This window comes from Pinus tabuliformis, chromosome 9 (genome assembly GCF_031772625.1).
Source record: "Pinus tabuliformis cultivar Carrire ecotype Pingquan chromosome 9, CPIR1, whole genome shotgun sequence".
Lineage (NCBI taxonomy): Eukaryota > Viridiplantae > Streptophyta > Pinopsida > Pinales > Pinaceae > Pinus > Pinus tabuliformis.
Genome location: NC_142307.1, coordinates 294,539,494 through 294,556,856, shown reverse-complemented (window position 1 = coordinate 294,556,856; position 17,363 = coordinate 294,539,494). Strand labels below are relative to the sequence as shown.

The following is a 17,363-nucleotide window of genomic DNA, read 5'->3' as shown; positions in this document are numbered from 1 at the left end:
CCAAAAATTTCCAGTGAAAATGGGATCTCTGTCACTTACAATAATCTTTGGGTTTCCATGTAGCTTTTGAATTGTTTCCATAAATGCAGTAGAAACTGTACTGGCTTTAAATGGATGTGATAATGCACAAAAGTGTGCATACTTGGTAAGTCTGTCAACTACCACCATGATGACACTCTTTCCCTCAGACTTGGGTAAACCTGTGATAAAATCCATTGAAACCTCCTCCCAACGTTGGCTTGGAATGGATAAAGGTTGTAATAGACCCGGTGTCTTAATTGTTTCAACTTTATTTTGCTGGCAAACCAAACATTCTGCCACAAACTTTTGAATATCTGATTTAAGGCCATCCCAAAAAAATTCCTTCTTAACCCTGTGGTAAGTTTTTAAAAATCCTGAGTGCCCTCCTAAGGGAGAAGTGTGCAATTCCATAAGAATCTTTTGTTTTAGCTGGGAATTCTTACAGAGGTATAAGCGATCTTTGTACCATAACGAATCATTTTTCCAGCTAAATGTATCAGACGTACTGGAATCTTGTTGTAGCTTTCGAATAAGTGCCCACACTTCTTCATCATTCTTCCATTCCTCCCTTGCTTCATTTATCCAATCTGGTTGGATAATAGAAATAGCGCACAACAATGCTTCCACATCCTCATCCTTCCTTGAGAGTGCATCTGCCACCACATTTTGCTTCCCCTTTTTGTAGATGATTTCAAAGTCATAACCCAACATCTTTGTGACCCACTTTTGTTGCTCTTCAGAGGATAATCTTTGTTCTAAAAAGTATTTAAGGCTATCATGATCTGTTTTTACCTTGAAGTGTCTTCCCATTAGGTAGGGTCGCCATTTCTTAAGTGCATGGAGTATTGCCAACATTTCCTTCTCATAAATAGCTTTTCTTAAAAACTTTCCCTTGATTGGACGACTTTCAAAAGCAATGGGTCTTTCATCTTGCATTAGAACAGCACCAATTCCATTTCCTGAAGCATCACATTCCACAATAAAGGTTTTTGTGAAGTCTGGTGTAGCTAAGACCGGTGCTTGGCACATTGCCTCTTTAAGATGTTCAAAGGCCTTTGTTGCTTCCGGAGTCCATGAAAATGCATCTTTCTTCAATAATGTTGTTAGAGGTGCTGCTATTCTCCCATAATTCTTAACAAACTTGCGATAATACCCTGTCAACCCAAGAAATCCTCGCAAATGCTTTATGGATGTGGGGATTTTCCATTCCTTAATGGCTTTAATTTTGCTAGGGTCTACCTTAACTCCTTCATGAGATACAATATGACCCAAATATTCCACCTCCTGGACTCCAAAGAAACATTTGGATCTTTTGGCATATAATTGTTTCTCTTCCAATAGTTGTAGCACCCTGTCAACATGTTCAACATGATCCTTCCAAGACTTGCTGTAGATAAGTATATCATCAAAAAATACTAACACAAATTTTCTAAGGAATGGTTTGAAAATTGAATTCATCAAACCTTGAAATGTTGAAGGTGCATTGGTAAGGCCAAAAGGCATGACCAAAAATTCATAATGACCCTCATGAGTTCTAAATGCCGTTTTCGGAATGTCTTCAATCTTCATTCTGATTTGATGATATCCTGAACGAAGATCCAACTTGGTGAAGTAAATTGATCCATGCAATTCATCCAGTAATTCATCAATGACAGGAATGGGGAACTTATCTTTAATAGTGAGCTTGTTGAGCTCCCTATAATCCGGACACATGCGCCATGATCCATCCTTCTTGTGCACCAATACTACTGGAGCAGAGAAAGAACTTTGACTCGGTTGAATTATACCAGCCTCTAGCATTTCTGCAACCATACGTTCAATTTCACTTTTTTGGACATAGGGATATCTGTACGGCCTGATGTTTGGAGGAACACTTCCTGGAATCAGATGAATAGCATGATCATGATCACGCATAGGTGGGAGACCTTTGGGAGTCTCAAATACCTTGGAATGATTGTCCAGGACTTTTTGGAGATCTGGAGAAATAGATGATTCTAATGTGGAAACATCTAGCGAACATAATTGTGCAATTACACCCCTTTGCTCCTTTTTTAGAAGCTTTGTCATACCATTAGAGCTGATTATCTTTCCTGGTTTCCCTGCAATACCCCTTAATTCAACTTCCTTTCCTTCCACAGAAAATTTCATGAAAAGTTCTTGAAAATTAAAAGCTATTGTACCCAAGGATTGTAGCCATTGGACTCCTAGTACAACATCAGCACCTCCCATTGGAATGGAAAGCATTGGGCTAGTCAATACATATTCTCCCATGGATAGCTTGATATTATGGCACTTTCCAGAGCAATTTATTGTTCCTCCATTTGCAATCATCACTTGACACTCTGGTGCTGGATATAGGAAGCAATTCAATTCTTTTGCTACCCTACAATGAATAAAATTGTGGGTGCTTCCTGAATCAATCAACACTATTACCTTTTTCTTCTTGATTTGTCCTTCTATCTTGATGGTTTGAGGAGTGGTAATTCCCGCCAATGCATTACAAGATATGGTCGGATTTATTTGTTCTTCATCTAGGCTTTGTTCCTGGAATATATCCTCTTCTTTTGACCTTTCTTGCTCCTTTTCTTCTTCCTCTTCACAATCTATGTAGAATAATTTCTTCTCAGCACACTTATGACCTTTTGTGTATTTGCTATCACAATTGTAACAAAGCCCTTTTGCTCTTTTTTCTTCCAATTGTTGTGGTGTCAACCTTGTAGGTTGTGGAAGACTATGGGCAACAACACTTCCATCTTTATAGTTGTGAATGGTATGCTTCCTAGTTGCCATAATTTTGCTTTCCATTTTTCTTGCTAACCTGAATGCCTTCTCTAATGAATCAGGTTCCCAAAGGCGCACATCATGTTGGATATTATCCTTTAAAGACCCTATGAACACATCAATCCTATGCTCCTCTGGAATATCTTTTATCCTTATGTTCAATTTTTGGAACTCCTCAATGTGCTCCATTATTGAACCCTTTTGTTTGAGATTATCAATTGGCTAAAAAAGTGTTGCTTTTTGTATCCTCATAATGTGCTATCAATTCTTCCGTAAAAATTGCCCAAGTGATAAATTGTTTACGAGAACAAAGCCATTGATACCATACAAACTGATTTGGTTCCAAATATAAAGTTGCCATACGTACCTTTTGTGTGTTTTGCACATTATTGAGATCGAAGAATTGCTCCATCTGTAATATCCATGTGGCGGGATCCTTGCCATCAAACTTCCTCATATCGATTTTTGGAACATGGTGAGTCTTCGATCCAACATTAGATTCTATGGAATCATGATTAACATTTCTTTTGTTCTCATCATGAGTTTCCTTTGGTACTCTTTCACCCTTAGTGACTATTTCTTGTAGCAACTTATCCATCTTATCATCCATGCCATCAATTTTAGCTTCCATGCCATCCATCTTAGCTTCTACACCTTTCTTTAAACCATCCATCTTAGCTTCTACATCTTTCCTTAAACCATCCATTTTAGATTCTGTTGCTTTTTGTGCAAGTGACACTTGTTGCACTTGTTCTTGTAATTTTGATATATCATATAGCATTTCTTCTTCTTCTTCATGAGTCATGCTAGAGCTTTCAGGTTCCTTACTAGGTGTTTGCATTTTCTTTCCTCGTGGCATCAGTTACCGATAATAATTCTCTAATATTCCCTTTGAATACCTTCAACATAAATTTTCAAACCAAGCTTAAGCAAAAATTAAAGAAAATCTACACACCTTTTTTCACTTTGTAGGAGCTCGATATTGCCTCTGATGTATCTCTGTACTTTCTGATTATCTAGTTCTGAATTTGTGACCTGTAGTAGCCCTCTGTGTCCTCTTTCCAATGCCACAAGTCTGACCCAAATTGGATTCTCCAAGGAAGAGTTATGGGAAATCTCCCACAGTTACTTGATTATAGACTAGTTCAGTAGAGCGAACTTGGACGACGTGCCACGTGTCACTGTTTCAACCTTTGACTCTGAAAAATATATAAAAGAAAACTACAGTCCGTCCTCTTTCTGTACCTTCTTACGAAATTTCAATCCGATGCTCAGAAAGAAAGTTATGACGATTTTCCCTAGGTCACCTGTTTTGAGTGTAATTCAAGAGTCTGCAAAAAGACCAACTTCCTCAGATCATATCTCCGCAAATATCGCTCGAAAAACTCTGAAATTCGGACCCAAGGTTCAGCGCGATTTCTTCTCAAATGGGTTTTTTTTGCGACTTCTGAAACGTCACAGAAAAAAAGTTATAGCGAAAATGCCACGATGACCTGTTTGGAGCAGCGAAACCCTAGAATCCAAAGCTCTGATACCAAATGTTATGAAACCAGCTCAAGAAAAGATAGAAAAGATAGATCAACGCCTTAGAATTCAGCCTCTTCGAGGGGGCAACCTCCTTTACATTACATAAATGAACAATTCTTGGATGATACAAATGAAAATACCTCCTTTCTATATATAGGAGTCTAAGTGGTCCCAATACAATCAAAGCCTACATAACAATAATATTGTAGGGCACAACAATAACAATAGTGGGCTTCTATGTGGCACAATAGTAACAATATGGGCACTACATGGGTACATCAATATAAATAAGGGGTATAACTACAATAGTAATGGGGTAATCACTAGTATTATAGGGACCCAACAGTTTCATCATTCAGCCAAAAATCAAAGTGGGAGCAAAAACAGGGTTATGTGAAAGTGCCAAAGTTTAAAACATTGCAAAAATGGGTTTGTCAAAAGAAAGAATCAAAGTGCATGATGTATAAGACATTTTTAAACAATCCAATTGCGCGCCAAAGACATCAGTGGAGCCAAGAGAAATCATGGAAAACTCAGTTGGAGGGCAAAACAGAGTTTTGAAGGGCCGACTGTGGGTGAAATTACAGGTGTGGCGCATTGGGAGGTGGTCGCGGCTCACTCAGCAGGCGCAACGTACTAAGCCTCAAGAGCTTGTGTTATTTTACAAGGGCGCGGTGCATACATGGGGCACGACGTATTGGGCTGGATGCGCGGCGCATACAACTAGAGAGCCCGAAACTACTAGAACTTGCCTCAAATCGCCCAAAATTGCATGGATCGGTCTTCATACAAATGAGAATGTGCACGCAGTTCTGCAATCTCTAGTTGAAGTCATCACAACCACCAAAATGAAAGCTATCTGTAACTTAGCCATGTGGTGTATAGCTGTTCAGCAATTTGAAGGTCACTTGATGTCCTTACATATTCATACCATAATAAGAGCAACAGTTCATGCACTTGACAACCCCATGGGTTCTGTATCTACGACGTTTGAGGCATTACTATGAGGGATTTGTCACATATTCGGTGTCCCCCAATTTATCGAAGACTTATTAGCACTGATAAAAGGGAAGAGACATGGCTGAAAGGTGCCTTCGAAAAATTATGTTGACTTTCTCATCTCCATTGCCACTACTTTCTAAGATTGCTGCTACAGACATCAAGCAGAATTTACTTTTGAATATGGAGAAGTTGTTGCAGAATAATGGCTGTAAAGTGTATGTTCTTCAAGCTTGGGGATGGTTTATTCGCTTACTTGGGGAAAATGTAATAAAAAGCCGGTCGCTTGTTAACCAGATGCTGAAAATACCACAACAAACTTTTGCAGATCCTGATACACAAGTGCGCATTGCTACACAGGCTGCATGGGAAGCCTTGATTGATGCCTACATTCAATTTCCTGTGCAAGCAATGGTAGATCAGACTCCATCTCATAGAATTTTCTCAAAAACCAATAAAGATAATTGGTTACCTTGGAAGCTCAATCAAATTGAGCTTTTGATGAACTATGTAGGAATTTTATGGGAATGTGGTTTTACGGGTAACCAATGCTCTGATTTCAGTGGTTTAACTTGGAATGGTTCCTTGAGGATATTCCGTTTGATTTTAAAAGGGGTACAAAGTGATTTGAATGAAGACTTTTCCTCGGTTAGTTTTGCAACCTTGGACATCCAAGATAAGGAAAGTATTGCGGATCTTGTTAAGTAAATGGATATGGCGAAATCTTATTTAAAAGCCTTTTTATTAAAGTTAGTTTTTATTCAAACGACAAATGTAAAAGGATAAAAATCAAAGACCGAAGCCTAAATTTAAAATGAAGATATCAACCATAGCAGAGAAATAGGATTGGAGGCCTATTTTTGTCTTCAGTTGCGATTCAAAAGGATTTACACCTACAGATTTCACCTCTTCATTGGCCATCAACAGATTCGAGTAGAAAACGTAACGCTGCTCCTTTTACAGATGGTTGGCTTTTCATCTTTTGTATCCCCTTTTTTTTGGTCGATCTGTTTTCTCATAGTTGAGTTTATTTATTGTATTTAAAATCATTTGTAAGGGGTAAGAGTTTTGGGAAAGGTGTGGAAGAAAACTCAGCACTTCACTGTACAGTTTGGCCAGGAAATTAATAAAATGATGCAGCTCTGATTCATGAGATTCATGTGGTATGAGTTTAGCATATGTTTCTTCTTTCTGTTTCATATGTATCTTGTTATGTTTTACAGTTCATTCATAATCATTTCTAGTTGAATGTTTTTAAGTAAGAAAAGTAGAATCCAGTTTATTGCTCTGCCTTGGAAAAGCATTCGTCCTTTGTGTGTCTTCTTTTGTCTGAAAAGGATTCATTACATTATGCCCTTTTCAGCCTCTCAACAGCCTTTCCACTCCGTCTTATTTTAAATTTGATTGCTAAACTTCCTGCCTACCTTGCCTCATGAAACACTCTGTGTCTTTGATTTAATTTCTCAACTCATGCTGTTCTTTGTCCCATACAGCCCTGACAACTCAGTCATTTTAATAAAATACCTCTTTCATATTTATTTACTAGCCTAAAATCAGTATCCATTTTGAGTCATCTCAGACCCTATTGCTTCTTTTTACTGAGTTGACCCGGATAGTGCCCTCTCCTGTCCTCGTAGGGCTAACTACGAGGCTGAGTGTGGTATGGTGTTATCTTGAATCATGCCTTCCTTCAGCCTAAGGCAGATTCGAGATCTAACAACAGGAAAAGAAGAATTCATCTAGGACAAGGCTCCTCATACATCAAGTCAAATAGGAAACATTTTTTAGATAAGGATATGCAAGATCCTCAAAGTTCTCTAATGGAATCCTCATCAGAGGGTTCACTAATCTAGAGAGGAAGTGTTTCATCAGGAACTTCAATTTATGGAATTCATGGGATGATGGTGTGATGACATGAAGCAGATCAAGGGATTGAAGATCTTTTCAATCGAGGAAGCTGCTGGAAGAAGCCTCGATGACCTAAAGGTAAAATAAGTTATGTATGCTTGTGTTTAATATTATAATGTCATGTCTTATTATTTCAGGTAACATGGATCATTACTTCTATCTTAAGAAGCATGATCAAGAGAAAAAGGATCTCCTCCTTTGAAAAGATGCAAGAAGGCATAAGTCACACTAGATGAAATCAACATAATATGTCCTCATGTGAAGTGTGAGGTGGTTGACTACAATTAAGAAACTCTGATTGAAAACTCCTAGGAATGGAATGTGTGAGGAAGGAAGAGACCACGAGATATGCAACCTTGATGAATGCAATCAACATCCAAAAGACCAAGAATACTGGACTAGGATATCTCCCGAAAGGATATGAAGACTATTGTGAAAAAGATGAAGACCATTGACAATGGATATATTTGGAAGTTGTGTTAACATGTATGCAGGATGTTGATACCTATAGGAAGATGTCATGATGAAGGGCCATCTCAAAAGGTACAATTTGATTTAACGTTATGATTTGATTTCTTGAATAATATTTGGATGAGTTCATGCAGGGCTACTGGAACAAGAATTCTAAGTACAAGTACAAATATCATTCATGAGGTGAATGGAAACTTCTGAAAGAAACACGATGAGGAAGAAGTAGCCACATGATGAAGGTTCTAGGTATGTATCAAGAAGGCCACTTTCCATGAAGAAAGGAATGACATGAAAAGCTAATAAGGAAAGTGATCGATGGTTGATGCCCTACAAGGAAGAATCTCAATATGACATCAAGGAAAGAAGTTGATCAAGCAACTAAACGACCCATGAAGAAGTAGTTGCTGATGAAAAAGGAGAGTCCCTTGTTAAGAGGGAGCTTGGATTGGATCACCCCTTATTAAAAGGGAGTGAAAATTGTGTTTTTCTATTCCATGTGTCATGCACTAGATTAGGACTAATAGCCATAAGTCTTAGTGAAGGCCATGAAGAGAAATGTAGACACATGATGGATGTATTCTCCCTAATTGAGAGGGAGAAATAGAAACAACATTCTTGTCTTCAATTTCAAAGAAAGAATGGAGGATTGGGTAATCATCTGGCTTTTGATGTTCTCTGAGGATGTGTAGGGCATCCAAGACAAGAGTAGGCAAGAGGACTGATACTCTTTGAGGGTTGGGAACCCAAGATAAGAATATTCCTAGAAGGTCATACTCAATGAACACTTGGGTGGGTATGTACCTTGAGAGATAATGATGAAAGTGTCTATAGTCATTGGTCTTGCCAGCATTGTAGCTCATGGTCTCATGGAGAGATGGATATGTTAGTCAAGGCCTTGCATTCTGACAACTCTAGTTGATATGATGATATATATATGGGATTATCAATTTGATTCTTCTTATGAGAAATTATTCAGATTGAGAATGACCAAGTACCATTATGAATACCTCCCTAGTTAAGAGGGAGTGTTGAAGAAAGTGTAACTAGGTTTGGACTTCATAATGACATGTAATTATGGCATATGTAAATGATATAATAAAGAGAACAAAAATATTTTTTATATGCCTTGTTGCATGGGTTTCATGAGAAAGAGGTTTATTTATTAGTGGCTCCCAATGAGAGCCTTAGGATTTATTATTAAGTCAAAGAATCAAAGTAATGTATGAAGAGCTCTTATTGAGCATATATAAAATGTATATGAGTCAACCTAGTGTCTAGATCAACTCTCCAAGACAAGCACAACCCTCTTGGAGAAGTCATCCAACAAAACGATGTAAAAAGTAGTCATGTCAGCCTTAGAATGTATATAAATATCAAGTCGGCTCACATATGGAGACACATCCTTTCAATGGACATGTTGGCTCAAATATAGGGACAAACAACTATATAAAGGAGCCAGTACCCTCACATTTTCACAGTGACATCTTCGCATACATACCTAAAATCTAGGACAAGAAAAGTGGTACAAGAATCCCATATGAAGACAATAGTTTAGTGTTTCAGATGGAGAAGGATAACTATAATTTTTGGATGGTACAGGAGGTGAAAAATCTTAGATGAAGTACAATGGATCTATGTTTCTTGGATGGTCATCATGATCACTGTCTTGGTATAAACAATCTCGGCATAATTGGTGATGAAGATATTGGTGCAAGGAACTCTCAGTCATAGACACTCAACATTTCTCTCTAGAATTAGGTACAATATCGACATGATTGTGACCCCACTATTATACACTCTCAGCATACCAATTACAATCATAATCTCAGTAAAATAACAGTCATGATCTCGATCATAATGAAGGCAAGGTCATGATCCATATCTCGGTACAGCTCTCATGCGGTATATAGACCTCGTTGACATAGTGATGATCTTAGTAAGAGTGCAACAACTGTGTAAGTGAAGATGGAGCTATGGTGCAATAGTAATGATCTCATCATTATGATGAATACAATGAAGGTGAAGTAATGATGACCTCAGTGAAGTAACAGTAATGATGATGATCTCAGCAGTGACGAAGAAGAGGATTAGTGTCTTGGTCTTGGAGTGGCCTAATAAGTCAAGGGTCATGGTCCTGGTATTCATTAATTGGAATCTCTATAAGAAGAACTTTGTGCTGGTTTTCCTCTCAAAGAGTGAGAGGTTTGGCCCTGGCAGAAAGCCAACATCTTGTGTTCTTGTCTCTTTTGTTTTTGGTAGCTATTTGATGAACTAAAATGATACACTCTAATAATATCAAGAGAATATCGTGCTAATAAGAAAAAGATAAAAATGCCTCACAAATAGTTATCATGCAAGAAGAATCTCATTAATCTTGATTGCTCTAGATTCTTCAACACCTAAACATGTGTGTCCCTACTATTTATTTCAAAGCCTTCCGATTTTTCAATACAACTTCTTCATCAATGGTTCCATTCAGAAATGTTGTTTTGACATCCATTTGATGGATTTTCCATCCCATAGTAACAACTAGTGAAACCAAAGATCTTATAGTAGTATACCTGGAAGTAGGTGCAAAGGTTTCTTCATTGTTTATTCCTTCCTTTTGAGAGAAACCCCTTGCAACAAATCTTGCTTTGTATTTTTCTATGCTTCCATCAACGACATGTTTGATCTTATAATTCCATTTGGAGGTGAAAACTATTTTTTCACTTAGTCTAGGAACAATTTCCCAAACTCCATTCTTCATGATGGATTGGTATTCTTCTTGCATTGCCTTCTTCCATACTTCTTAATGAGCAACTTCTTCAAATATAGTAGGTTCAACTTCTATCAATTTTGTCATGTATGTTGCATACCCTAGATATATCTTTGGTATTTTACTTTCTCTAAAGGTTCCTTTCGTTGATCCATGTCCTTCGACATATTTTAGTGTAGCTTCTAACCAAATTGGCCTCTTCCTTGTTTCAGGAATGATTATAGGTTGAACAAGCTCGCTTGGTCCTTCATCTTCTTCTTCTATATTTGTAGTGGCCCTCTCATGAAGCTCTTCTTCTTAAAATAATGGCACATCTTCTTTGTCATAATCAATCAGTATATCCTTAGACCTTGGATCTTTTGTAGGCATGATTTTCATCAAATATAACATCCTTGCTAACTTCAATTTGTCTATTTTCCTTGATGTATATTCTATAAGCTTTTGATGAGAGACTATATCCAACGAAATATTCCCTTTATGCTTGTAGAGTCCAACTTATTTCACTTGTCTTTTGGGACATGGGTATATGTCGGACATCCAAAGATTTAGAGGTGATCCACACTTGGATTCTTTCCTGTGAATGCTTCCTCTGGTGTCATGTGATCAAGGATTCTATGAGAACTTCTATTTTGTATGTATAATGTTGTCATTACTACTTCTCCTCATAGAAATTTTGGTAGATCTTGATCAAATATCATAGTCATTATGCATTCTTCAATGGTTCTATTCTTTCTTTCTATAGCTCCATTCTATTCGGGGTTATAGGGAACAATGAGCTCTCTCTTAATACATGCTTCTTTACAATATGAAATCAACTCTTTTGAAGTGCATTCCCCTCCATTGTCAGATCTGAATGTTTTTATTGTTCTACCAGTTGATGTCTCCACTTCGGATCTAAATTATTTGAACTTTTCAAATAATTCATATTTTGTCTTAAGAAGATAGAGCCATGGCTTTCTAGAATGATCATCAATGAAGGTTGCATAATAAAGATGGCTTCCAAGAGATTTTTTAGACATTGTACCACACACATCAGAATGAATGAGGTCTAATATTTCCTTAGACCTTGTATCACTACTTGTAAAAGGTTTCCAACTAATATTTCCCAAAGCACATCCCTTACACACTCCATGATCTTCCTTGATGTTGGGGATTCCCTTTACCACTTGACTAAGTGAGGGTATTATCTTATAATGAATATTCCCATATCTTCTATGCCATAGTTCAATAGGATTGACCTCCATGTGAACTAGGACTTGAGGAGATGGTTTGATGACTCTATATAAACTTCCTTCACGAATTCCAGTAACTTTTTCCCTTTCGATACTTGAGTCTTTTCCCCAAACCAAAAGCTTTACATCTACAAATGAAACCCTTTCTCCTTTATCCTCTAAACAAGAAATGGAAAGTGATCTTTTTTCAAACCTGGAAAATAGAGTATGTTGTTTAGATGCAACTTTGCTCCACTTTCCAGCTTTAGTGATGTAGATCCAAGGCCCTTGACTGCATAACTGTTGTTGTCTCCTAGCTCCACTGCATGTGATGATGGTTCCCCTGATAGAGTTTGTAGTTGTCCACTTTCTTCCATCATGCGTCTTGAGGATCCACTATCAATGATCCATGCATTGTCATCACTAAGTGTACGTGCAAGTGTAGCCAATAATCCTTCTCTCTTGACCTTCCTAGATAGATTGTAGAAGATCATTTCAATCCAACTTCTTGCAATTTTCATAATATTAAATCCCATCTTCAAGTGGCTTGCCATCGAGGAAGTAACCTTTTTCTTCCAAAACTGCTTTTCCTTTCTTCAAGTAATAGCCAACAAAGTGATCTCCAACCTTCTTTAACCTTATCTCTGATACCATGTTGAGAAATCAAGACTTGTAGCAATTAGGATTTGATTCTTCTTTCTTGATAATTACTTGTGACTTATGTTAGCTTCTTTTACTTCTTTATTAGTTAATCTTTCATCAAGTAATTACCAAATTATGTATGTATGAAGATCACGGGAACAAAAGACACAAGATGTAGGCACTTAGCAAAGGCAAAACCCCTATCTAGGGGAAAACCTAGTCAAGCTCTTCCACTAATAAATTCATATCAAGATAAGACTCCAAGACCTAGACAAAGACCTCCTCCAACCACCAAGTCAACCCTTCCTTCTTGTAGATGCCCTTTCTTCAGCCTTCCAAGTGTCAGCTCTTCAAGGTGCAACTTTATATCATAATTTCGGCCCCCAAATTTAGAACTTCGAGAATTTCGAACCCAACTTCAGCCCAGTATCTTTGCACGTGCGAGAGAAAGCTAGCCCAAGATTTTCTTCTTCCCAACTTCTCCCCTTTTCTAGCAACTTCACATTCTTTTCTAGCTACTTCTTCTTAGAGATCGAACTTGTTGATGATGTTCTCCAAATGAAGCGAAGTTGCTAAATAAATAGCCTTCTTGTGAGTTCGAAGTACCCTAATCTAGGCCAACATGTTGAGGGCATGGCTGACTTAGTGTGGAGGTGACAAATGACTATTTTGACTCAAAAATAAATCTTTTTACATGGAACAAAAACCCAATAAGGCTCTAATAAATATGACAATGAATCTAATGAATCATGGCAAACCTTAGAAGTTTTCAATGGAGACTTTTTATTGACCCAAGCATGAAACCCATGCCTTAATAAGTCAATTACATGAATAATAAAATTCCTTTTGATAAGCAAAATTATGAAGAGAAAAACTAGCTACATTCTTCAACAAGAAAAAACATAAAGATATGTATATATATGAACCACAACAAAATATTTCTATGTGCAAAGAGAAGAAGTAATTGAAAATAATATATATATGGACAACTTAATCCATAAATAAAATATTTCAATTCTCATGTTAACTAAATTATGTCAATGTCAACAACTTACCTATTAGATATGGTTTAAAATAACAATAAAGAAAAATAAAAAATAAAAATTTCTACATAATTGAAAATAAATTCTTATTGTTATAGCATCTCAAGTATCATTATTTTACATAAATTAATTTTTAAATGGGACAAATATTTGTTGGAATTGCATGTTTGAGCTATTTTATTCTATATATTCAAGAGATTTTCAAAGGGTTGAATCTATTTATAAAAACATAAAACTAAAACATTATTACAAAATTACACTTAAATATTAGTTCTTATCCTTGCAATGTTCATTTTCTTCTTAGTAAGAAGAAAATGAATATTGCAAGGATAAGAACTATTCATTTTCTTCTTAGTAAGAAGAAAATGAATATTGCAAGGATAAGAACTAATTCTCATGAATTTTGAAGTGAAACTAAGCATTGGTCTATTCCCAAGACACTATGGGATAGCGCTGAAGATTTTGAAGTGAAACTAAGCATTGGTCTATTCCCAAGACACTATGAGATAGCGCTAAAGATGAAAAACACTTTCTCTTAAATTGACGGGCTCAGTTCTCATTTCCTAAACTTTTGCCACACTTCCAACCTTCTTGACTTTTCTCTTAAATTGACGGGCTTGGTTCTCATTTCCAAAACTTTTGCTACACTTCCAACCTTCTTGACTTATTAAATCAGTAAAACTATAATGATCTTGGAGTGCTTCTCTCTCTCCTTTTTATCATAAACATAAAATATTAAAAAGTCTTAATTAATCTTTTACTTTAATCATCATCATCATCATTCATATATATATATATATATAAGCATTGAGTTGTAGCTAAATTAATTGTCTCCACGATATTTCTAAGATAGTTAAAATATGATATATAAAAGATATCTTTTATAAATAATAATAGGTTAATTAAATAAAAATATAAATATTTAAATACCCCATACATACTTAAGAAAAAATTGATATAAACACATGCTATTAAAAATATTTGATATAAACACATAACTTATGTGATCCATAATAAATTAAGCAAAGTCTTTATGTAGAAATCACATAATTGAAAAGTGTTTAGAACCAACAAATGTGATTGATCATCAAGTCTTTTTTTAACTTGGAAACCCTTACACTAGAGTTCAAAGTGATGGACTTTAATAGCAGTGACCCTTCCGTATTTGTATTCAAGCTTCTGTGATCCATAATGAATTAAACAAAGTCTTTCAGTAGAAATCACATAAGAAATTTTTGGCCAATAGGTTTCGAACCAAGAAGTGTAGGAATGATGATGAAACACACTTGTTGGTTCCAAAAGCTTTGGCCAAAATTTTTTGAATATGTAATTCCTCCTAAAAAAACTTTACTTAATAAATACACACTATTAAAGAAATGTGATATATTGAAATTAGACAACAATATAACCTACTTCAAAAACATTTCTCTTATATAATTTCTATCCCCAAAAAAACTTTATATTGAAATTAGACAACAATATGAACTAACGGCACTTTGAAGTTCGTCTGGGTACTCGCTCCCGACACTAATATATTGTCTCATATGCAGATGGGGCTGTACGCAGAGAATTTTATCATGCCTATACCTAATGTTGCATGCTTCAAAATTTCATCAGAAGATTTAAGCAAAAAAAATTGAAAACTGACGTTCAATTTATTCCTTGCAGACCAGCTAATAATTCACAGAGACATTAAATCCTCCAACATTTTACTGACAGAAAATTTCAGGGCCAAAGTAGCGGACTTCGGCTTATCCCGCCTTTCTCCAGAAAATAGTGGCACAACTCATGTTTCTACACTAGTGAAAGGAACAGCAGGTTATTTAGATCCGGAGTATCTGAAGACCAACCAACTCACAGCCAAAAGTGATGTTTATTCATTCGGGGTATTGCTGGTTGAGATGATTACTGGAAGGCGGCCATTAGAGCTTGGAAGGGAGCGCAGAGAGCGGATTACTATAAGATGGGTAAGCCAAAATAATTTCCGGAGAACAGTTTACTTAATTTTTGCAGCATTCACAGTATGCATCGAAGTGGACAATCTGTTGCAGGTTTTGTAAGGATTCCTTAATTTTTCCTTGCAGAGAGGAGTATGTGTAAAAAGGGAGAATAAAAGGTTTTGTATTAATCTCTAAGTTTTTCTGAAAAAAATTGCGATCCACAGTAACTGACATTGAATTGCAGGAATAAATGAATTTTCTTGAACTTGACATTTCATTGAAGAAATCACAGTTCATATCCTCACACATTTTCCATTTTCTTTATAGAAGAACGACATAATTTGTATAAATTTAACAAAGAATTCTAGCATTTGAATAAATTATTCCAATATTGGATGAATTGAACAATTTTTTGAATCAGCTCTGGTTTTCGGCTGCAGCATCTGCAGGTCATGAGAAATAGAACATTAGAAGCCATTCTAACATTTTGAATTGCGGATTTTCCTGTCTTGTCAAAACTCAAAATGAACTGCGGTCCATGCCTTGAATAATTCAGAACTATTATCGCTGGCTCTGCCGTTTGAAATTAAAAAGCATTGCAGTTTGAAGAAATTGTTTAAATAACATTTTTCATTTATATGTTTTCAGAGTTAGTAGTTTTGTTTGAATGGATAGAATGCAGGCTTTTAAAAGATTCGTGTAAACGCTCTAATTTTCTACTGCAGTGTCTGTAGCCTGTCATTAACTGCCCGTGACTAAGAACTAAATTTCCTAACAGGCTTCCATAAAATTCCAGATATTAAAGCCTCATTCTTAAGAAATTTCGCAAATAATCTTGACCTTCCATTTTCAACTTTAAAGAGGAAAAATAAATTCCCGAGTAATCTTAACTTTCCTTACGGATCTTCGAGTTTTTGGCGATGATTCCATGGATTTCACGTTTTGAAAGTAATAATTGTGATATCTTATTTCTTAGTGGGGCTTTTCTTGTTTGTAATGATTTTAACCATAAATTTTCAGGTTCGGAACAGAATTCATGATCAGTCCTCTATAACAGATTTTCAAGTTTCACACAATTTTGACTTTGTCTTCGCAGGCTTTGGAGAAATTTCTGGCGGGAGATGCGATTCTGGCGTTGGATCCAAAGGTTACAGCAAGTGCAGCAGCACGTCTAGCGGTGGAAAGAGTTCTAGAACTGGCATTTCGATGCACTGCTCCTTCTAGACAAGACAGACCGAGCATGAAGGAAACTGCCAAAATGCTATGGAATATCCGCAAGGATTACCGCGAGCTGGAGCCTTCACCTTCCGTACCTCCCCCTGAGTCAGCGATCGTGGAAGAACCGACTGTTGACCTGGAGGAGGTTCTTCAAAAGATCCAAGCTCTTCGTTTCTGACAGAAAGCAAAGGCAAGGTAAAGCTAAATGAATGCCTGCGTCGGAAATTTGAAGGGAAGAGAGAGTCCCGTTAGCATGACCTCTGCTGTAAAGTGTTGTGTTGTGGTTGCGTGTGTATTTTTTCTATTTTGAATTAATGAGATTCGAACCGATGTCCGCCGGGGTCACAGCCTGTATGTCATTGGAAGATTTCTAATAAGAGTCATAATAACGATGAACGGTTAGATGACTCCTATAGGTGTGAGCTTTTCCTCACCTGAAGGTGTGTGCTTTAGCTGCAGACTTAATAATAAAAATATCTTTGAGTAAGGAAAACGAATACTAGTGAGAGATAAATATTACAATGTCCATGTTTTAATTCTATCTTAAATAATATAATTTTATATCAATTTATATATCAAGAGAAATAATGTATAGTAAATTTTTTTTTTTTTTAAAAGCTTTTTACTTTTTACTATTAGTGAGATGTTTATTTTGGACAAGCACTTTTAAAATTTTATTTACTAGTGGATGATAGGGATCTAATTTCTAAAAAATATTCTTAAATGTTTTTAATATTGTACACAAATCAAAGGCTAAGATTTATTTCCAAAATAGTTATGCCCTTTTTGCCCATTTAATTAAATTCATTAATTCAAAAAATGTCATATGAATAGTTCTCATATG

The 17,363-nt window shown here is 36.2% G+C and overlaps 1 protein-coding gene across 2 annotated transcripts in view; it reads left to right on the top strand.

Moving 5' to 3' along the window:
* The window catches only part of LOC149148358 (calmodulin-binding receptor-like cytoplasmic kinase 2), a 112,503-nt gene extending 95,500 nt beyond the window's left edge, over positions 1–17,003 (top strand). Inside the window, exons 5-6 of one of the 2 annotated variants that reach the window (XM_089438680.1) lie at positions 15,081–15,328; positions 16,398–17,003. In XM_089438680.1, the coding sequence (XP_089294806.1) occupies positions 15,081–15,328; positions 16,398–16,697 (548 nt within the window). In that variant the 3' untranslated portion in view covers positions 16,698–17,003. Of the gene's footprint in view, positions 1–15,029; positions 15,329–16,397 lie in introns of both variants that reach the window. The other variant, XM_089438679.1, reaches the window with a different exon arrangement.
* The last annotated feature ends 360 nt before the right edge of the window (positions 17,004–17,363 follow it).